Raw genomic sequence first — 23,961 nt, 5'->3', positions numbered from 1 at the left:
TCTCTCTGCCCCTCCCACTGCTTGCATGTGCTCAATCTCTCTCTCTAAGTAAATAAAATCTTTTTTAAAAGAAAACAGAAATATCAACAAAACCAAGAGTTGATTTTTTTGAAAGATAACAAAATTGTCAGAACTATAAGTAAATTAACCAAAAGTTTATACCAAAAGGTATAAAGTTCGGTTGTTTATTGGAGATTTTTCTTTTTCTTAATGTAGTTATCACACTAAAGTTCTTAGAACTGCTTTTGCTATAGCCCATAAGTTTTTGATATGTTGTATTTCCATTTTTGCTTATCTCAAGGTACTTTTTGACTTCCCTTTTGATTTCTTCTTTGACTAATTGGTTGTCCAAGAGCATATTACTTAACTTCCACATTGTTGAGAAATTTTCTCCCAAGATTTCTTGTCTAGGTGATCTACCCATTGATGAAAGTGGAGCATTAAAGTCCCCTATTATTATATTCCTGTTCATTTCTTCCTTTCTTCAATTCTGTTAAATTTATTTTATTTATTTAGGTGTTCCAATGTTGGGTGCATATATATTTTCAGTTGTTATATCCTCTTGATGAAATGAAGTTTTTAGGGGAGGACTTTCTTGGTTTTCAAGTTTTTGCAGTTTTTCTTTTTGTATATGTCTGCTTTTCTTTTTCTTTTTTAAAGTTTCTAAGTTGGCTATATTGTGGAAACATTATTTTGCCTCAAATATTTCAACTTCGTGAAAGATACTTTATCACCTATTGGCCACATTTTATAATTATTTGGGTTTCTTTCTATTATTCTGTAATTATTAGGTTTTTTGGTTATAAAATTTCATAATAATCCTAGATTAACATTATTAATAATATTTGGATACTTTTTCTTGTTTTATTCTTACTCTTTCAAAGAATGCAAGGTATGGTAAAGTCTTCAACTGCTGTTGTTTCCATTTATTTTGCCTTGAACTTTCTGCAGTTTTTAACTTCATATTTCAAAGGTATGTTGCTTGAAGCCTAAAGATTCATGACGGTTATATTTTCCACCGGATAAATAATTTTAAGGCAGATGGAGACTGAAATATTGGGCCACCATGTGGTTAAGACTACCCTCAATTTATTGAAATAAATCTCAAAACCAAAGACTTTTCAAAGGTATAGGAAGTTGGTGACAGGTGTACCCGTGAATGAGCAAAGGACACATGCATGTAATAATAAGATGTTTTATTAATCAGGAAAAGTGGCATGAGGCTATATGCTTGGTCTTCTAATCACTTCTTCCTGGAGTTTGAGTCTTCTTGCCATAAATTTTGTGAGAAAAGAAAGCAACTGTGTCGTATCCATGTATCCAGCAACTAGCACAGTGCTCTGCCCTGTCCTTGGTAGACACTTGGGAAGTAGTTGTGAATGAATGAATGAATGAATGAGTGAATGCAGAAGTACAAAATACCAAATATGTGTTACAGACCAGGGTAACTGGTACCAGCATTTGTCCCACCTCTCCATCCAAACATGCCATTCCTTACAGAGCAGACTGTCATGTTCTATACTCCCTCAAAAATTTTCTTAGGCCCGCCCTAGGAACCTGTTCATAATATACTAAGCATTCCTCCTGAATGTGTACTGATTTCTTATTTCCTTTATGATCCCCACTGAGAAGGCATAACAGGCACACCATAGTTGGGTGCCTAGAGCCCTGGCTATTGACTAGTTTCTGGGTCAGAGGTAACCAGCCCCTGCCAAAGAGATCCAGTCCCAGAGCAGAAAAGACAAGTTGTCCTCGTGATGAAGCAAAGTCACATCCCTCTGGTAGTTGAGTTCCTCACGTTGCCATGTGAAAATACTAGAGACCAAGTGTCAGTTAAAAATAACAAGTCTTTTAAAATCTGCAGCAATGTGGGGGAAGACCAGGAAAGAACAGGTCAAAATATCAGTGGTTAACTCTAGGACACGTTTCCATTTTTTTATCTCCTTTATTCTTTCCATGTTTGCAAACATGTCCATGTGAACAGATATTATTCTCATGCTTTAAAAAAAAAAAAAAAAAGTTGAAGAAATGTAGTGAGGTCTTCCACTCTAACTACACTTCAGCTCCGGGGCTTGTCATTTCTCACACCCGCTCAGTTCTTGGCTAGAAATACTAATGTCTCACACTCCTCAGGAGCGGCTTTGAATTCGGTCAGGGCTGCTGGTTCTGGGGCTAGTACGTTGCACAGCACTGCGCCTCCCGCCAGCGCGCAACACACTGCCAGTCATGCCATCCACATGCAACTGCCAGGGTGCAGGCGGGGAAATAGAATCCCACGAGGCAGTTCAAACAGGATCTGGTACAAGCAATCGGTTATTGCCCTGGTGCTAGAGCAACAAAAGAGCAAAAACGAAGGCTGATGTAACCCAGCTGTGAGAAGCAGTGGTCACCCATAGAGACGGGCTTACTAGGATTCAGCTCAAAGCAGCGGTCCTGGGGTGCTGGCCCTCAAAGCCCTAGGAAAGGGCTCCGACCAGCTGCTGCTAGAACCTCTGTGGGACACACAGAGACTGCTTCTGGAAATGCCAAAAGATATAGGAGTTTCCTGGGGTGCCTGGGTGGCTCAGTGGGTTAAAGCCTCTGCCTTCGGCTCAGGTCATGATCCCAGGGTTCTGGGATCAAGCCCCACATTGGGCTCTCTGCTCAGCAGGGAGCCTGCTTCCCTTCATTTCTCTCTGCCTACCTGTGATCTCTGTCTGTCAAATAAATAAATAAAATCTTTAAAAAAAAAAAAAAGATATAGGACGTTCCAGCCAGTAGCTGCTGCTGGCAGGTGTTCGAGAGGGGATAGGTGTGGGGGGGTTATGAGGTCATGAAAAAGAGGGAAGTGCCTTCTCTCTTCTCACCTTGCTCTCTCCCTCTAGTGCCTCCTATTGGCAGAATCAAATAGAATGCCCTCTGGCAAGGGACTGTGGGAAAGAGTTAGCAAATCCCCAGCCCCAGAATCACAGAGCAGAGAATAGAAGGGTGGCTTTGGATCTGAGGGGCAATTGGGAACCAGCTGGCACTCAGCTTTTGGGTGGGAAAGTCGGCCCTTTTTGTAAGGAGCAGTCAGCCTGCTTTGTCCATTGTACTGTTCCAAACTTTCCCTTTGAGCGACAACCAATGTCCCATTTCCAGCTATCTCTTAGCATTTCACAAAAAGCACCTTTCCTTTATGAAGGAACTATTCATTGTTTCTGGCAGCATCGATATGGGACTGAGCTTGGTGGCATAAGAGGGGTCAGGACCCGGGGACCGATCATTTTCACACTCTGCTTCCCACTTGGTGGTGTATTTGTAAGACCTATTCTCCTGAACTCAACTACAGAATAATGGGAACAATGTCCTCAATCAAATGGAGCAGTGATTATTCATAGAACTTCTAATTTTCTGAACAACCACGTAACCTTTATTGAACTCAGAAAATGTCTCACATCTAACAAGAAATGTCTGCCTGCTTCTTAGGTAATATGTGTCTCGCTGATGCTGGGCATGTGAGAGAGTTTCGGACTCATCACGAGTGAACTTTTCAAATCATTTGTGTCAACCTGTCCAAACCCTGTGTTGTAGATATTAAAATTTCAGCTGCCTAATATTCTGAGCTAGAAATTGTATATATATATTTTTTAAATACCCCACAAGTGCGATTGTCACTCCGTTTTTAACTTCATAGGTAATGATATCAACAATTCACCATCAAGACCTTCCATTTAGAAAAGATTTAAGCTCAGATTCTTCAAAAACAAACTTGGCTTAGGGGTCAGTGGACATAACTTTGATTTTCCCATATTCCAGTTTTTACCATCGAAACCTCAGGGTCCTCATTTGTAAAAAGATAGAATAAAATGAAGGTTGTCAACATCAGATCATATCACCTATGTAAAAAAACAAAAAACAAACCTATGAATGCATGTAACCCCTCTTATTCTTGCAAAAGGCAGACAGGTGTAGTAGTTTACAGCCTAAAATCTGGATCCACAAGACCTGGGTTCATTTCCTGGCTCTCCCATTTAAAAGTCCTTATGACCTTGGGCAACGGGGTCACATCTGATAACTTTAGATTCTCTGACTGTGGAATAGGGATGGGTCACTCACATCATAGATTGTGGAGAGTATGAAGGGAGGCGTTGTATGTAGGACACTTGGCAGAATGGCAAGCATGCAGCAAGCGCTCAATAAATGTTACATGCTATCAGTATTATTGCCATCATTATAATCCTTACTTTTCAGGGAGCCATACAGACATCTTCAGGGGCATGGTGAGACATATATTAACATGTTAACACAAAGATCATAATCTTTTTTTCTCTACTCCATTTCATTGAATCCAAATAGAAATTCTGTATTTGTTATAGATTTTACGACAAAGCCAAGGCCCATGTTGGGTCTAGCTGGCCTTTGTGCTGGAGCTAAGAAGAGCTCCCAGTAGCTCTTGGTACACATTTTGTGCATTTCATGTGGGATCTCATTATTTATTTGGTGTTTTAGAAACTGGCTGACTTCTCTTTTTCTGGAAATCTTAGTTTTCCAATCACTTGAATTTATTTCTCCTGAAAATCCTGTGCTTCATTTCTCTCTCTGGCTGGTAAAATCAACAAGGCAAGTTGATGACCCAGGCGCAGTGTCTTTCATATAAGAAAATGGGTAACCAAGTGGGTCTTGTTTACAATAAACTTTTTCATAACCCTAGAGATGGTAAAACAGAAGGGTACCAAATCACAGCCATTAAGACAATCATTTTTAGATGAAAACTATGTTTTTGAGGGGAAGTAGAAAAATATTGCTGTAAATGTTCCCTCACAGAGAAAACATTAGTTGAAGTCCCAACAGAGAATACCCAAATGGTACTCATTAATTGTTTCAATGCTGCTCAAAAGAGTCAGTTTTACAAATGCTGCTGCCCTCAGAGAAAGGAGTTATCCTCTCATCAAATCTTTTATACGGTAGCAGGCTAGAGAATGGAAAGCCCATGGTTTCCTTATGTTGCCAACTGTTCTGTAAAAAATTTGTAAAAAATTGCCCTGACAAATAGTATGTCTAATATTGTATGGAGTAAACCAAGTTCTCCCCAGATAACAATGACATTTAGTGAACCCTCTTCTCCCTGACTCCCTTTCCATCTACCTCAGTCACCTCAGGAAGAGAGCATGCGAGCTCCTCTCTCAATGTGAAACAGAATGGCCAGAACCCTATGCCATTAACCAATTTTCTAGAATCTATGATTAATGAGACATAACAATAACAACTCACATTTACTGAGCACTTACTACACCTAAGGGCCCATCCTACGTGTAACAGAGACAGGAACTCCAGAGACATGAACACAGGCCTAGTTTGTGGGTGGCACTTGGTAAATGCACACTTCTGTTATATCAACTCATTTAATCTTCATAACATCTCTGTAAGAGACATACTGTCTTTTTCCCATAGGAAAGCGTACAAAGGATACTAAAACAGGCTGATGTAGATACTCTGTCCAAGCATCCAGATTGCATGTTCAGAATAATTTTAGCCCAGTCACCCACCCTATGCACAACCTCAGTTCACAGCTGGATCTAGACCAGGAAGACTGACGTGACCTCCACTGCAAGGATGGCATAATGATTTGCAGAGCATCTATGTTTTGAAGAATTGGGATTTTTTTGGTAACTCTTTCTCCCGCACGTACTTCATTTTCTTGGCCCTTTGCACTTCTATGAGAGTACCAAACACGACATCCTAGTTAAAATTATGTTCTGTCATCTCTGTCACTGGGCAGTGCTGGCAGAGGGAACGAGGAGGGCTTAGTCATCCATGTGCCCATCATGGCACCCAGCTGAGGGATGTGCATATGGCGGGTGGGAAGCAGTGTCTCAGCAATCAAGAACACTTGCTCTGGGTTCGCATCCCAACTCCTCCTCTCACCAGCTGGGAGAAACAGGGCAAGTTTCTCTGTCTCTCTAACCTGTTGTTTCATCAATGAGCAGAAAACAGCTGTAAATGTCTCTTCCTTTCATTTGGCTATTGATGAGATATTGGCTGTGTCCTCAGGAATTTCCTGGAGACCTAGCAGTCCCCAAGAAACTTCCTGTATCGCACCCTTACTCACATCTTAGGGACTGCCTGGTGAAATGGTTGAAGGCAGGACTCTGAGCAGCCTCCTGATATCCTGACCTTCAACCAGATGCTCTGTGCTTGGCAAGCTCATGTCAAGATCGTGAGCAGAGAAATGGGCAGGTGAGCAGAAGGAAGGTTTTGCCCTTCTTAGCCTAACAGGGCTTGCTCTTGAGCTCCCCCAGGGGAGGGAGCATGGTCCTCATTGAGCTGTTGCCATCCATCATTTTAATCATAACATGCTGTTATTGTTCCATACATGTTCATAGATAACCAGAACATCAGTGAGTTGAAAGAAGTTCACAGGGCTGCTGGCCAAGCAGCATCTCAGTCCACAGCTACAGACAAACAAAACTCTGTGATGTGTGGAACAAGTGGTCATCCATAGATGGTAAATGTCAACATGGCTAGAGTCTTTCTTGGCATTACAAGTTCCAAAGTGTCCATCTGTACGAAGTTCTGTTGCACACAAAGTGGCTGCTTGCTTTCCAAAACTGCTGGTCCTGAAAAAGACCAGAATTTGGGGAGGTGTGGAAGTTATTAAGGGAATGGCATTTAATCCAAATGAATTACTCTTGAGTTAAACCTTGCTCAAAAATATGGTTTGCATTTCTTTACTGACTAATAGATGTCTCTGACAACCCATGAGAGCTAAGAAGTCTATCCCAGCTCTGATTCCGGACTCAAGCCAGGGAAAATCCAGATGACTGATAAGAAATAATAACAGCTTTTTCTTTTTCAGCTTTGATATGACACTGTTGGATGCTTCCGTTAAGTGTGCATTTTTAACAGTTTTATTGAGACATAATTCATGCAACAGAGTCCACCCACTGAAACTGTACAATTCAGCGGATTTTAGTATTTTACAGAGTCATGCAGCTCTAACCCTAATCTCCTGTTAGGGCATCTCCATCACCCCCAAAGAGCACTTGCTCCATTAGTAGTCACTCCCATCCCTGAGCCAACCCACCACCCACCCCCACTGCCCCACCCTAGATAACCACCCATCAGCTTTCTGTCTCTGTGTGATTTTTTTTAACCTAGACATCGCCTGGCGGTCCCTTCCCTTGACTTATAATTAGAATCAAATGATAAGTGTTCCCTCAAAATCTGTCATTTTTGAGAAAATTCATTTTCTTCATGCCTCACTGAGCCTTCCCTCCTCCATTCAGCCCCCGTCTCCACCACCACCTACAGAAGAGAACATCGTTCTTCATTTCACGAGTATTTATTAAGGGTCTGCTGTGTGCCACACACTATCTGAGCACTTGGGGGTATGGGTGAACAAGACAAAGACCGCTGGCCACAAGGAGCTGACCTCCTAGCATGGGGAGACAGAACAATAAGTAACATGAATAAAAGAAGTAAGGTGTGCAGCATATTAAGACATGCTATATACTGTGGGAAATGTAAGACTAGAGCAGGATGAGGGGAGTGGGGAAGCCAGTGCACAGGGAAGGGCAAGTCAGCAAGGAGCAGGTGGTCAAGGTAGGCATCTCGGCGAGGTTAAGGTTTGCAAGACTTAGTGGAGGTGAGGGAGGGACCTGAGCAGGTGTTGGGGGTCAAGCATTTCAGGCAGAGGAACAATCCCCATGCAAACTCTCTCTGGTGGGGGCAAGGATAACATATTCCAGGAAGAACAAGGGGTTGGCGAAGCTAAAGTAGGGAGCAAAGTAGGAGACGATGGCAGAGAGTCAAATGGAGCAGACGATGGGTGCCCCAGCAGCTTTTCCAGCAGAGAGCTCACCCGCTGACTTATATATTCTCAAAGGACCACTCCGACCTCCATGTTGAAAGGAGATCCAAATGGAGCAAGAGCAGAATAGGGAGGCGCCCCCAGACACTATTTTAGAGCAGTGGTGCTCAACCTTGGCTGCACATCTAAACCCCTTGGGCAGCTTTACAAAACTGAGGACTGAGATCGAACTGGTTGAGGATACACACTGGGCCCTGGGACTTTGCAAACCCACCCAGGTGACTCGTTACTCGGCTCTAGTTGATATTAGTGTTTTAGGAGCTCTAAGCGGTCTCACCGGTTCCACTCTGCAGCTGGGAAACAAAAATTCACAGCTGGCCCTGGCCACCCCTGGCATGGCTGAGTGGAGAGGGGACCAGAGACCTCACGGCTGCGGGAAGGCCAGGACGGGAACAGCAGGCAGTGTGCCAGCAGGCTGAGGCTGCATGAACTTGAGGAATGGAACTTGAGGATGTCAGTCCCCTTCTTTGACTGGATCCAAACGTGAGCCTGAATGTGAGAACTGGGCTTTCTCCCTGCACTTGACAGAGGGCTTGTTGTCATCTATCAGGGCGGAATAGAAGGACAAGGTCTGAACCTCAGGAAGTGAGTAGGTGACTCATTCAACTGTATAAATACGGTGTGCCTGGCATTGTGCAAGGAGTGGCTGGTGAAAAGATAAGGGCTAACCATCCTTGCCCGAGCCAAATGGCTCAAAGTGAATGCCGTATAATATTTCAAAATGTGTTATTTGTGGGAAGCCTTTAAATAAGGTGGGGGGGAAGCCCTCAGTTGCATATCTGAGCTGTTGGCATTTTTAATTCAGAGAGATGAATAGAACATTATTGTGTTATATCAGCACAAGTACAGCGGGGGAAAAAAAAGATGCCTGGAGCCGCCCTGAGCAAAGCATGAATCAGCAATCTCATTCTATTGTTCAGAAAATAATCACAATGCTGGGAGGATGGAATTTAAGAAACAGGCAGAAATGCCCTCCCCGCTCCCCAGCAGGATACATACTGGCTAAATCATGGCATCTCGTTTTTGGCTTCCTGAGCTGGAAGGAATATAAAAATCTTGGAGAGAATTTAGGGAAAGCTGATTTATAAATATGGAAAATACAGCCCAGAAGAAATGCAAGATGATTTAGACGCAACGTTGGCACCCTCTTGGAGGTGCAGGCCAGGCCAGAGTGTTTACCTCTCCTGATCAGGAAGGAGAGCTGCCCTAGCTTCAGTCACTAACAAGTGTGTCTTGAGTACCTGCCGCGTGCTGATCCCTGGGCCAGCGGGTGGGTACAGGAAGGGGTGGTCCCTACCTTTTAGCTTCTGATCTTGGGTAATGAGCAGGCAAGTGCAGGGAGGCTGGAAAGCCATGAGAGGTTCTGGAACTCCTCCACACACCAGACTCATCACCTGGAGGGCTATTAAAAACACGGCTGCTGGCCCCACACTCAGAGTTTCTGATTTAGTGAATCTGGGTTAGGTCCTGAGCATCTACATTCTACAGCATTCCTGGGAGATGCTGCTGGTCTGGGCACCACACTTTGAGAAGCTAAGGAAAGAAGCACCTGAGCCAGGAGAGGGGGAAGAGGGTGGCTTGAGTACAAGAAGTCCACTGGTAAGGTGCAATGGATTTGTTGCCACTTTTTAAAATGTGTTCTCTGGTCCATAGGTAATGGTTTTTGATTAGCTGTGCACTTTGGATAAACCCCGGTGGCCATGATTTTGCCACCATCGGGAAGGATGGCAAGAGGCAGGGGCAGAGCGTTCTCTGCAGGCCTGTGAAATCAGACAGGACTTAAAAGACTAGGGCTGTCCAGTGACTCCTAGCCACTCACAGTAGCAGGTGAATGGCATCAGGGGATAAGAGAGTGACAGTAGGGCGACCTACCCCCACAGTTGTGTTCGTGCTCAAGACACCCTGGGAGTGCCATGGCAGACCTGTGGTTACACCATGGAATATCTTTGATTTTTAAGGGAAACCCAGCAACGACTGTCAGACACCACACACTACTGTTAGGCTGTTTGGATCTTATTACTTAAAAAATAGAAAGTTTGTTTCTTTTGACCTGGGGTCACTGTGAACAAATTACTTAAACAGAGTTGGGATCTCTGTGTCCCAGAACTCCAGGAGGAGGGATATGTGGACTTACACACTTTTTCTTCCCAGAATCATACATTCAAGTCAGCTCATTTGAAGAGATATACATTCTAACTTTAACCTAAATACCAAGGAATAAAAAAAAAAAACGTAAGGAAATTAGAACTACGTGAATCTTTCAGGGGCTTTTCCTTCTTGTCTCCCACCTGGATCTGCCCATCCCAGCTCCCTGTCTCAACCCTTCACTACGGTTCCTGTCGTTATTTTGAAATAACAATGCTAAATTCTCATTCAGTGCCCCAGTCCCTCCTTTATGACTTAAGTGCAATGGATTCATTCATACAAATTTGAACTAGTAATTGCTCTGGTGCATTCCTGAAAATCGCCTTTAAAACAGATTGTTAAAAGGCAAAATCCAGCTGTGTGTGCTGTACTATACACATGACACTTGACAAGAAACCATTGCCTTTACCAATAAAGTTGGCCCAAAGGACCTTCATCAAGCAGCATCAAACAGGAACCCAAGGAAGGGGAGAATGGAGACAATGTAAAATGTATGAATTATCTTTCCGCAGGAACTGTGTAACATAGTCCCCCTTCACCTCCCACCACTTAGCATTTAAGAAGTGGTAAACAGTTATAACAATATTTGTTAGGAGAATTCTGTTTTCCTTTTAAAGTAATTTTAGGGGCAAATCAGTCTTCATAAGACCTCCTTAGGGAAGATGACTATTTTTCCCTGAGGATTAAAATTCTGCAAGGTTAGGCACCTGGGTGGCTCAGTCGTTAAGCATCTGCCTTTGGCTCAGGTCATGATCCCGAAGTCCTGGGAATCAAGCCCTGCATCGGGCTTCCTGTTCAGCGGGAAGTCTACCTCTCCCTCTCCTACTCCCCCTGCTTGTGTTCCTTCTCTCGCTCCCTCGCTCTCTCTGTGTCGAATAAATAAATAAAATCTTTTTTAAAAAAATATCTGCAAGGAGCTCACGGCAGATTCCAGAGGCAGAGAGCACAAGCCCAGTCTGGGAGGCACCATCTTCTCAGGATGTAGATGTTCCCTCTGTCAAACGCTGTCCGGGGTCTGGAGAGTGGGGAGACGGGTGCAGGAAGTAAGTTCTTGTTGGTTGCTGTTGCCTTATTCATCATCAAACACTTGTAAGAAATCAATAATAAGTCATTTGCTTCAGTCCTAATGTTTTATTTTCACATTCTCGTTTGTTGTTTTTCATGCATGTGTCTTAGTGAGTCACCTAACCACAATTATATATTCAAGCATCTGGTGGTTCTGCATGGTATCCTCATTCCTTGGGAGTTATTTAATTTCCCTGCCGTGATGAATTCGTTTCCAGTGCCTTCAACACACACACACACACACACACACACACACACACACACACACACACGAACACGCACAAGCACACAAGCACACGTACTTTATTTCCCTTGGCACAGGGAAGCTAACCTATTCTCCACCAGGTGTCAGTAGAGGCAGTTTTAACTGCTCGCTTTGGCCAACAGGGCCTCTGTTGAAGCTGTTTCTCCTGCTGTGTCAGACATTTCCTCAAACCACCCATCTGCTTCCTCTTAAGAGACAAGCTTCTTCTCTGAGAAACGTTCAGAGATTATGGTCCCCCTGCAGAGAAAGGTAGCTTGGAGGCAAGTGCGCTGTAAACCTAGGCGGCGTCAAGTTGATTCTCCTAAAACTTCTACTGGCTATTTTCTTCTTGACTTTTCTGTCACTACGTTATGTGGCTACAAATTGTTCTGAGTTCCATTCAGGGTGATGATAAAGTGAATGTAACAGATGATTTTAGATTCACAGAGGGGTTTTGTTTTAAACCTTAGTCTAAGCCCAAGAACCCCATTCCTACCATTGTCTACCACTTAGTCCTCAAAGCAGAAAACAGGATTTTACTCAGGCTGTGGCCCCAGAACCTAGCACGTGAGAGTTGAAGAATACCACCATGGGTCAACATTCCACTTTGAGGTGGATGACCTTGTCCCCACCCTGAGAACAATGACTCTTGACTTTGAACATCCCCTGACTTATTCTGTTGGTAACTGGCAGGACCCACCCTCTTTCCATGCTGCAGTGACTTTACCTGGGAGAGAGAAGGAAAAAGAATGGAAGAGAGAGAGAGAAAGGGACAAGTATTTGGCATGAACATAGGTTAAAACGAAGAGCAGAAATGAGCCTCGCAAGGAGATTGTTGGATATGAATTAAAAGAGGTGGGTGGGGTAGACATCAAGGCTAATCATTTTACCAAGAACAAAAAAATCAGCCACAGCAAATTAAGCTCAATTTCAATCACAGATCCTGGTTGTATTATCTCACTCTCCAAACTTCTCAGCGACTGCCGAAAATCCCAAATGAAAATTATAGCTTTGCCATTCAATAGTCATTTGCTGATGTCCCCTACGTGAGACCCTAGTTGCTTGCCCACCACATCCAGCAGAGGAATTTTGTCCCTTCCTTCTGCCCTTAGAGGTGATCCACTCCGACTAAGGTCTGGGCCACAGCACAAGTATAAGCTACTACTTTTTTCCACATCTATATCGCAGCCTTGTGCTCCATTTTAATCAGCCCATTCCCAGGCTAACTGTGCTGGCTTTTCAAATTGTTCCTCTTACTGATTTTTTTCTTACACAACACTGCCAAGTAGGGTTAGTTTTACCAGGTAAAAAAGGTGGATAACAGTGTGGTATGATTTGAATTACGCCTTGCCTCTATTCTCTTCTATTTGACCTCTTATTACTATCATCATATATTCAACTATTATATATTCACTTCACTGGAACCTAGATTCACTATTAAAATGCAAAGACCTCAGCAAAGGACAACTGGGGCTGATTTAGGAAGTTATAGACTTGGGGACAAATTCATCTGGTACCCAACCTTCTTTGTTCCCCATAACAAATTTAAGTGACCATGAAAGGTAACCTTGAAAGGAAAGAAAATTCCCAAAAGGTAAAATTAAGTCTAGAAAGAGGAGAATGGCAGATGGAAGAAAGGAGAAATTTCACCTCCATTTTATCTTGGTGATGATGGGATCTAGGGAGGTGGACTTCTGTGTTATTGTAACTCTTTAAACCATCTCAGGATAACCTCAAAGCAGAGGCCAGATAGCAGTTCCAATTTCTCACAACATGGGGATGATTGGGCCTGGCTAGGAGATCAGTAGATCATAATAGTGACTATAATAGTAGTGAAATCTTCCAAAACCTTATGTTGATGTCCTACTTTTAAATCTACAAAGCATTTTTAAATTCCCTTGGTCCTCATCATAACCCTGAAGGGTGGTAATTTTGACATCTTTTTACAAATGAAACTCAGAGAAGTAAGGAGCCATCTGAGATCGCCAGCCTACTGAGTTGAGAAAGTGTCTGGAATGATGCCCAATGATGCCCACTCTGGAGGTCTTTCCTCTATACCTGGGCTTGAACTTGTTCTTAAAAATGTTTCCCAAATGTCAGAGCTAAAGTTTTGATGGAAATGGGCCCTTCCCTATAAGGGTCAGGGGATAGAGAGGGAAACTCCAGAAGGGAGAGGATGTTCAAAATGGGGGCACAAGGCTCCTGATGGATACTCACAACCTCATTGTCCTCCTGCGTGAGGTGCAGACCACTCTGAAGGGACAGCCATTTGCCTTCACCCAGCTGTGTTTCCAGATGCCACAGAGTAATGACAAGGCCAGAGTGGGGACCAAGTGGGGCAGGGGGCTCTGATCCCATCCCATAAAGTCTGATAGTGCCCTCTGCCCCACTATACCAAATAAACATAGTAAAAACAGTTGTTTGCTAGGTAAACACAACTTCAAGACACATCCACAAGCATTGCCCTCCACTCATATTGATATGATCTCTAAAATCCTTCTATTTAGGAAGAATGGATTATCTATGTTTATGTCAGGTGCCAATGTCAGGTGAGAGGGTGGGCGTGTCCTCCCTTGAGAGCTTTCCTGGCGTTAATGGTTGCAGCTTAGAGTCTGTGGTAACCTAACATTCAGGTATCTGACATTTTGAACTGAATCAAGAGATTTGCCTGTGAATGTTACCCCAACCCACCCCCCAGTGCACTCATGGCTTCCTTGGACAGCCCATCAGGGCTGTATATCAGATAAGTCCTGTATATCTCACTGTTTTGTTTTTGGGTGTTGTTGTTGTTGTTGTTGTTGTTTGACAGAGAGAGAGAGATAGAAAGGGAGCACAAGCAGGGGGAGAGAGCGAGAGGGAGGGAGGGAGAAGCAGACTTCCTGACAAGCAGGGAGTCCGACGCAGGGCTCAATCCCAGGACCCTGGGACCTGACCTGAGCCGAAGGCAGATGCCTAATGACTGGACCACCCAGGCGGCTCTTATCTCACTGTTCTGATGCATCAGGCCACATGATACTCTGGTGCCCTCACTCCTGAGAGGTCCAAGGAGAAGCACACTAAGAAAGAAGGCCTTGAGGGGCGCCTGGGTGGCTCAGTGGATTAAACCACTGCCTTCAGCTCAGGTCATGATCCAGAGCTCCTGGGATCGAGCCCCACATCGGGCTCTCTGCTCTGTGGGGAGCCTGCTTCCTCCTCTCTCTCGCCGACTTGTGATCTCTGTCTGTCAAATAAATAAATTAAATAAATCTTTTAAAAAAAAGAAAGAAAGAAAGATGGCCTTGAAAAGGCTACTAGCACCCTCCTCAGAAAAGGTTGATGTAAAGACATGAGGGAGATGTGGGGTTTCATGTTAATTATGTACAGACTATATAAGCAATGACTCACTGGGTCCATATGGAAAGATTTTTCAAGGGGTAATTTTTACCGTTGTCCATTTAATGTTGTTATTTCTATAGAAAAAAGGAAACACAGCGGACAAAATATTGTGCAGTCTGGGCAACTGCACTGGGGTTTTCCAAGATAGAGTTAGAGGTATTCTCTCTGGCCTTAGTCTAGCTTTGCGACCTTGAACACTAAGACAGGAAAAAAAAAATAGGTTTTTTTTTTTTGTGATTTGTGATTTGTGATTCTGCACAAAGAGGTGCCACCAAAGGGTTTTGGCTCCCGAGGAGTCCTCTCCACACTACAGCAGACTTACCTTTCTCAACTTGGGTCTTTCTCTTCAGGACCTTCCCTAGCTCCCTATTTCCCTTATGATGAAGTCTGATTTCCGTGGCAAACCTTTCAAGACCCTTCACCATCTGGCCCCTAAGTATATTTGCAGTTTCTTTCTTGGGAATGTTCTTTTCCCTCCCCACCCCAAATCATGTATCCTGTGCCAAGATGCTCTACATTTTGTTCTTTTGTTGATCATGGGCCATACTCTTTATTCTTCTCCTGGAAAATATCCTAGCTCATTTTTCAAAGCCAAGCTCAAATGTCACTGTGGGTCCTCCTCGTATAGATAGAATTAATCACACTTTCCTCAGTGCTTCCAACCACATCTTTTATCCCTCTGGTCAACTCTTCTGCTGCTAAGGTACATGCTGGTTCTTCACCTAAGCCCTCCAGGAGCAGGCAACATGAATAATTCATCTCAAATGATCTAGAGCTTGTGAAGGTGTCTGATGGCATAAATGGAGTGGCCCTAGACCAAATCCTGGGATTAGAGAATTCCTCTTTAGCCACCAGCCTTGCTTTTCTGAAACCCATCTTTCTTCCACCCACAAAGGGATCTACTGCTTGTAGGTCCCATTTGCTTTGCCCCTGACCAAAAATAGCTCACACTGGAGGATTTCTCTGCCTTTAGTGCCCATGGTTCTTGGTCACACCACTTCAAAGAATGTAGAAGTAGATCCAAAGAGTGGTGGGCAGCAAAACAAAGTGTATTGAGCAAGAGTGCAAAGCTCCTGGAGATGGAGGGGACAAAAGAGGGTTGCCTTTGGAGTTTCTATGTTGAGGGGGTTTTATGAGCTCTTTTGTGAAACTATCTTAAGCAATCAGGGTGTGCTGTGCTGTGCCAATCAGGGCTTTGGTCACCTATCTGTCTACCTATTAGGTTAACGTCCATATGCTAATGGTCTCTTTTGCTGACATCTGAGAGCTTATGTCTTAACTGCCTCTTGGCTGTGATAGTGACAAATGCTTTGTGGTTAATTGTCTTATTTTAGGACATTTTGCAGAAGTCATTTCTGCAAAGACTGCAAAGCAGAATGCTGGTGAGGTCCTGTCTAAGCTGCAAAGCAGGATGTTAATGCTGTTTTAGCTGTCCTGCCTCCATACTTTCTTGTTGGGGTCCCTGGCTCTGACTACCTAACTGTCCAACTAACTCCTAACAGCGTGTCTCCTTTTCATCCTATTCAATAGGTAGTATTTGTACTACCAATTTAAGTCTGAAAATATTTGCCAAATCGTCTACCCATCTTTCAAGGGAAGGGGACTGTAACTTTCATTATATTCTTTAAGTAGACCAGAGTGCCCCCCATCTCCACCCCCGAGCATTTGAGATCTGCGGAGCTAAAGGAATAAAGCTTTAGAGAAGAACTTTAAGGGGAAGCATGGAGCAGGCCTTTAGCAAATCCCCGGAACCATGTTACATACCTGGCACCCGCTTTGTTGCAGAATAAAGACTCTAGTCTTCTCAAGAGAGGCTTGATCTGTCCTGAGAACAAGAGCAGCCCGAGGTCGGGAGAAGATGCACCTTTGTGTATTTTCTCCTGCCTGGAGATGTGCACCTTCTATCAAGCAGAGAAAGTCCCCTGTCCTCTCAGGGGTTCCCCGCAGCACCTCTTCAGCCATCCTCTGTCCACTAACACCCTGAACTCTTTCCACATGACAGCTCCTCAGATATTCAAAGATCATCCCCTAACCTTCATGTGACTGCCTTCTACGTTTCTTTAAGATGTGGTTTCCATCAGCCTGAACATTCTACTTGAGGCTTTCTCTTAAAATACAGCAGCCCAGACATGGCCTGACTGTTGTCCTCTAGGCTACATTTCCATCCACGCAGTCCAAGATGGTCTCTGAGCTCACAGCAGGTTGCATGGAGCTCAGTGTCTCCCAGAGTCCCTGGACCTACTTCCTATGTGTTTGTAATAATGCTGTATGCTTTCCAGTTTCAGATAACTCAATAACAACTTCTCCATCCTTTGTATGTTTTTAAATATAAATGCATTTTAGGTGTTTTGGAGGTGAATGTCCACTTTTCCATTCTTGCAAGGGGAACGAGCTTCACCTAAGGGACATGGCATTGGACTGAGAGTGATAAGTGGGTGGAAGAAGGCACAGCCCTGAGCGATTCTCCATACCACCTCTTGGCACACCGTGTATGCGGCTGGTATGTTTAGCTGCTCCAGGCCAGCGGGCTCTGCCTTCCCAGACAGTTGGTAAAATGGATTATAAATTCCTTGGGGCCAATAGCCTCTATCTTAACCAATTTGTATTCCTGGTTTTCAGCCCAGTATTAAACACCCAAATAGCATCCATCCCAGTGTCTTATTATTTCTACTTCTTTAATGTCACTTGAGTGTCTCACCCTCTGCAGCCACCATCCTAGTTCTTGCTGCCTTCATCTCTCCCTTAGACCTGCTGTAGCCCTCTGACTGGTCTGCTTTGTCTCGGTAGCCATGCAGTTTTAAAAACTCAAATTAGATACTCAAACTCTCCTTAAAACTGCATTAGTTAAAAAAATTACATGGGGGCATCTGGGTGACTCAGTCATTAAGCACCTGCCTTCTGCTTAGGTCATGATCGCGAGGTCCTGGGATCGAGCCCCACGTCGGGCTCCCTACTCAGCCGGAAGCCTGCTTCTACCTCTCCCACTCCCCCTGCTTACGTTTCCTCTCTCACAGTGTGTCTCTCTGTCAAATAAATAAATAAAATCTTTCAAAAAAAAATTACCCAGAGAGTCCCTGTGCCTCGAGCACTAGAATGAGAAGAAAGCATTAAATCATGACCTGTGGAAAGGCCTAGTGAAGACGAGAGCCTTCGGGTCCAGATCGCCTCTACTGAGAAGCCTCTCTAGATAGTCCCAAGTAGAAGTGATCTCTGCCCCCTTTGTATCCCAGGCCCAAGGGGAAACCTGTGTGCATTCTTGCCTTTTTTAACTTGATTCTCCCCTTGCTGCATTAGCAGACCTGCTGGACAGGCCCAGGGGTTGTCTTTGGGCAAAGCTTGGGGGACTGCCTGAGCAGAGTAGCCCCTCAATTAGGGCCTCTGGACTGACTGACCAAAGAAATGAATGATTCCTGTAAAAGGAATGTCCTCCATTCCAGTGGAGCTTGCCTAGGAGGCTAAACTGAGTGCCATTCTCCACCTCAGTTGGTGCTGAGACGCTGAAGCTGTGAGAGGAGCTTCACCTTTGATGGTCCCAGGACTCAGACCACGTTGGGTCTCACTAAGGACTCTTCCCTGCCCATGAGCAGTGGGACTTGCTGAACAAGTGATGTGCAGACCATGACTCAGCCCTTCCGGGATGGAGAGGAGCCTTCTGGCACATCGTCACTTGATACTTCCTCCTCACTGACCTACTAAGTGCAAGCCTTCACCGAGTTTGTTTCCTTTCATGACCAAACACACACACATACACACACACACACACACACACACACACACACACACAGAGCTTTCTTAATTTTTAAGCTCTTTGGACTTTGTTTTCCCCTTTGATCTCAATAACCAGCTGTTGAGCCCCAGGCTGTGGTGGACCTTCTCTGTACCCAGTCCTCAGGATAGGGTGCTTCGCTGAGCCCACGCTATGTCACAGGACAGCCAGGAAAAGAGGCCCCAGACCCCTGCCTACTCAAGAGGGTTATTGGACTTTCCTACAATTACATTATAAAACTCAAGAGGTCATTGAAGGAAAATAGCACTAAATACTACCAAATGCCAAAGTACCATGATAATAACAGTACTAGTATAATATTAATGTTCTAGCAATGATAATCGTACAGTTACAGTAATGGTAATACTAAATGAGAATAGTACTGAGTAGGCAAGTTAGTACTAAATTTTGTGGTGACAATATTTTTAAAGCCTTAATCAGATTTTTTCTCGTTTCTGGGTACTTTCTACTTCATACACAATACCTTTCTGTAGGTCATATGCCTATTCAATTGAAATTTTGAAAACAAAGATTTTTTTTTTTTTACTTGATGGTATGGCAAGAACATAACTAGGATTTTATAGTTTCACCTTTGAGATCATAAAAAGGGAACAAAACTATTTGGACACATTTGTGTTAATATTTTATTTTAATATTGGTGTTATCAGTCAAGACTCTTGGTTGCAAGTGGCAGAAACCTGACAGCTTATGTAAACACAGGAATTGTTTTGCTTAGGAAAGATTGAGGAACCAAAGCCTCGAAGGGACAGGAGGGACACAGGTTGGCCTCAGAGAGAGCTGGAAGCAGGGATGGAGGCCACTGCATGAATCTGAGATGGGCCCTCCTCACTTGGAGAAGGAAGGATCTAGACTGAAGATCCCAATCTATCCTAGCCCCTCTCAGGAAAAGCAGCAAGTCAGTGTGCTGGTAGCGTTGTTGAAATTGAGATGGAAAAACAGACATGCAATCTTGAATAAAAATAATGATGTTAAAGGTGTATCTATAGAAGGAACCCTGAGATTATAATTAAAACGTCTTGTAAATTTACACGTATCACAGAGCCCGCCAATGCTTCAATTTCCCTAGTTGTGAGTTGAGAGTAACAAACTGCGTCAAGCTAATTAATGTATGTGATATTGTTTGAAACAAAAACATTATGGAAAATACAGGTTATAACCTGTGGTATTTTTTTTTCTTGTCTTTTTCTTTGTAGGAGGTGTCAGTGAAAAAAAAGGTCCAGAATGATTACTAACCTATGACTCCCAACAGTATGACAGGTATCTATTTTTTAAAATTTTCTTTGCACGTCTCATTTTTGTTCCACCTAGAGAGAAATACAGGGTTTCTAAAAGGCCAACCTAAGTGTCTTAGCAACACTTATTTCCAGTATCACTAAATGCAGATACATCCTGTGAATGCATCCCGACAAATGAGCTTTCATCTTCTTCAGAAACAATGAGAGGCATCATCGCCAGAAACCTATGGAGAAGAAATGATAAGTAAAAGGCTAGTTTTTAGCTATGCAGAAATAACCCTTGTACACTAGGTATGTTGACTCTTTACATTCACTTAGATCAATATAATAAATGGCTCCACTTAATGACTAGAGCTCTTAATGACTAGAGTTCGGGCATCTTCCCCCAGATGGGCTGTTTATTCCATTTAGCAGTAGAGTCAGGACGGAATATGATTAGATTGCAGCAGGTAATTGAGGTAGAAACTCTTAGCAAGGGACAAAGGAGACAGAATGACCCCCAAGGAAGATAAGATCGCAATAGCATGAATTCTTTGTGCAACACAGAGAGCAGGGGTTGCAAACTCAAAGGCCCCAGGTGCCAGGTGGATAACCTCAATGTCAGAAATGGGTTGGGTATAAGGGAAAACAACAAACAAAACTGGAATACTCAGGTTCCCTCTAAAGAGTAGCCATTCTTCCACTGTAGGTGATCACTAACAGGTAGGGATGAGCCCCGAATGCCCAGAGATTTCAAATTTTTGAAAGAAGTTGGAAATTCAGATTTTAAATGAAATATTCCCCCTTGTAAATATTAACAATTAACTTATTTAAAAATGTCAAAGACCCATGAGCCCATCAAAATACATCTGCCAACTAGAATGAGCTGAGGGCCATCAGTTTACAAGCTCTGCTATCTACCTTCCAGCTTAGCACCAAGCCCCTGCCCATTCATATGGTTCCCATGACAGCAGGGCAGACACCCATAGGCCTCTGTGTGTCACGGGTATAGCTTGACTTTTGATAATCCATTCCTGTCATGGCAGACTAAACATGCAGGACAATTCCTCCAAGAATCCATTCCCCAGTAGTCCTGAGAAATTGAAGTGATATAAAGCTCCACTCAGCCTTCTGCAATTTTGGAGCCTCCCAATAACCATATACTGCCTTTCTCAGCATCACTGCCCTGCCCTTCTACCCACCTACACTGGAGCTCTTGGTGCAGCACAAAAGATGGAGTGCTGGAACAAACCAGAATGATTCACACCAGTAAGTGAGGGCCTCAGAACCACAGCTCGTCATTTCCTCCTATTTTTACTCACGAACAGGCATCAAAACATACCCACCCCCTTTCTATTGTACTGCCAAACCAGCCAAAATCCTCTCCCACTTAAATCTCACCCATTCTATGTCATAAACCTGGTCGTTCCATGGAAAATTGGTACAGATTAAGCTTAGCTAGCTCCTTCATGTTTACAGAGGAGTGGGCATCTCAGCCAGAAGGAATGAAGCCTAAGTCTTTGCAAGCACAGGCACGTGGTAGCACAGGTATCAGACAGCAGCAAGCCATGCTGCAAAACCTAGGGAAAGTGCTCCCCCACTGACACAGGATGGTGTGGGATCAAGTGCAATACGGGGGTGGCTCTATCCTCCATGATAACCTGCCCACTCAAAAAGGCCTCCAAAGATACAGTCTCAAAGAACATTCATGTCTGAAACGTACCAAAATGGCAAAGCTTGGTGTAAAAGTGGGTAACATCATGGCTTTCATTTGCCTTGGGGTGGGTTCCAGATTGAGTCCAGAATAAGCGTCCATCCCAGGTTCCGGCAGAGCAGGAGTCAGCAATTATTTTTAAGGAGCCACAGAGTAAAGATCTCTGGTATTGCCGATGACTCAGCTCTGCCCCTGCGGCCGGAAGAGCCATGAACTGCACACAGACAGATGGCTTGCAGGTGTTTCAACAAAACTTTATTTATAAAACGGGCAACAGGTCAGCTTGTGCCCAAGGACTGTAGTTTGTGGACCCCTGGTCTAGAGTCCAAGGTAGTCCAGACCATCTTACTGTGGAGCAGAACCCCCAAGGCCAAGTCAGCTCATCTCCAGAACTGAGCTAGGAATCTAGGCTTACTCCAGGACAATTCTAAACTGAGCCAGCTTTTCCGCTGATCTTATAGAAGCCAAGATCCTTCCTTGCATGCTGAGCTGGAGCTGCAGGTGCCTCCCAGGAGAGGAGGAAGTTTTTGCTTCCCAGCATTTGCTTCCTAGTGTAGAGACTAACAGTACTTTTCTATTTGCAAAAGTAGCCTATTCCATATATACATATGCTCAGTGCATGTTAATGGACTCAGCTGAGAAAATTATTACTTGAGACTCCCTTGCTTGTGGATGAAATCAAACAGTATCCTTTTCCCTCTCTCTTTTGCTATGATCTCAGGCTTCGTGTTTATTTTAAGAAACCTAAAGAGCTTATTTTATTATGGAAGACCATAGTAAAGTTGTAAGCCATCAGAACTAAGTGCTTGCTTTATTTAAAGGGCAAATATGCATTTATTTTCTTCTTTGAAAAACATAATAGGTAATATTGCTGTTATGCAATACTGTCTATCAATTAGCCTTTATGAAAATAAGACCATTCTTTAAATGAACAAGAATAAGAACATTAAATCTATTTTCCTAAAAGCAAGCTGACCAGAATTTTCAGATAAAAGAGACACGTTGTTGGAATGCAGTCTCTTTCAGCCAGAATGCTTAATAAATTTGTATGTTTTGCATTAACTCAAATGGAAATTTGGTTATTTTCTGGGGTTATTTAATATCAGCTACAATGGAGTCAGATCTTACCAAAATTTTCTTGTTGCTTTACTCTACCTAGTTTGAAATTGGGACTGTATGAAATCACTCATTGAAAAATACTGATTCTTAATGAAGAAAGTAAGAAAGTGGTTTAATACGGCATTTTATCAATCTGGAATTAAGCACTGCTTCCTAAGTAATCTGAGGGGAATTCTGCTAACACTTATGGCATTATAATGAGCTTGGTTTTGCATAAAACCATGATTCACCACATAGAGGAGTTTGTTGCAAAGTATGAATACCTAAAATTTCAAATATGGGAGTTAGAGGCTTTTGGCCTTGGTAGAAAAGAAAACTAAGAACTTGGACTTCTCCACATGTGCCTGAAGAAGCAGAAGCCAGGATCCATTGGTTGCATTGAACCTGGCTTTACGAAATTAGGATACGTCATGAAGTTTGCACAGTATTTGATGTTTCCATCCAGTTGAGCCCCCAGTCAAAGTCAAAGTCTTATGAATCCTTCCATGTGAAGAAAATATTCCCCATTCAGTTGTTCAGACTGTCCCTCTTCTTCGTGGCCTGCTTGTCCATTTAACTTCCCTGTTGTGATGTTTGCCTTTTTCTTTTTCTTTCTCAAGATATTACTGTTGAGTGTATCTCAGGCACCAGGAGAGGGATGGTAGCAAGGATGTGACCGCTTTCAGTTGTTGACCCGAGGTTTCCTCTGCATGATCGTCAGATTGTTTTCTTGTTTGGGGTTGGGGTCATGTGTTAAGGAAAAGGAAGAATTCTACAGGTTTAACAAAAAAAAAGTACATTTCTTATTACTTCTGAGGTTGAAACTCTTTTACATGCTTACTGGCCACTTGTATTTCTTCATCTGTCATTCACTTGTTCATACTTATTGTCCACCTGCTCATTGTGGATTTTGTATTTTTCTCATTATGTAGAGAAACAGTTTATTATATATAAGCAGTTGATTATATATTAAGGATAATAACTAAGCATATCACCTAAGCTCTCTATGAATTCCCATTTTTTAATATTTTATTTATTTGAGGGAGAGAGAGAGAGCATGACAGAGGGAGAGAGAGAAGCAGACTCCCCGCTGAGCAGGGAGCCCAATGTGGGGCTTGATCCCAGGACCCTGAGATCATGACCCAAGCCAAAAGCAGCCACTTAACCAACAGACCACTCAGGTGCCCCACTATGAATTCCTTATTAAATGAGAAAGGAAGACCAGTTCATCTCTTGTTCTCCTTCTACTTTAACAATTAGATTATACTTTGCATTCGAACATGTATAAATCATATTTTCATAAAGTAGGACATGGGGGCATTGAAGGTTGGATGTTAAGAAAAAGGGATCCCGGAGCAATGTTTTCTGTTTCTAAGACCATCCTAATGAACAAGTTTTTCAGAGTTAAACAAAACACTTGGGCTGGGAAAACAGTATTTTATTGCAAGGCCCCGTCACTCTTCAGAGGTGGCTCTCCCAGTGTTCGTT

General features: G+C 43.3%; 1 protein-coding gene across 14 annotated transcripts in view; it reads left to right on the top strand.

Moving 5' to 3' along the window:
- THRB (thyroid hormone receptor beta) overlaps positions 1–23,961 on the top strand; it is a 377,970-nt gene that overhangs the window by 252,182 nt on the left and 101,827 nt on the right. For 11 of the 14 annotated variants that reach the window (XM_047738163.1, XM_047738132.1, XM_047738143.1 and 8 more), the window contains one exon: positions 19,641–19,704. The exons of the other annotated variants lie outside the window; for them this stretch is intronic. In XM_047738163.1, the coding sequence (XP_047594119.1) occupies positions 19,683–19,704 (22 nt within the window). In that variant the 5' untranslated portion in view covers positions 19,641–19,682. The remainder of the gene's footprint in view (positions 1–19,640; positions 19,705–23,961) is intronic. 14 annotated transcript variants of the gene reach the window in all.

The sequence above is a fragment of the Lutra lutra genome, chromosome 1, assembly GCF_902655055.1.
Source record: "Lutra lutra chromosome 1, mLutLut1.2, whole genome shotgun sequence".
NCBI classification, from domain to species: Eukaryota; Metazoa; Chordata; class Mammalia; order Carnivora; family Mustelidae; genus Lutra; species Lutra lutra.
The sequence above is the reverse complement of the archived record's forward strand: the minus strand, read 5'-3'. Positions and strand labels throughout refer to the sequence as shown.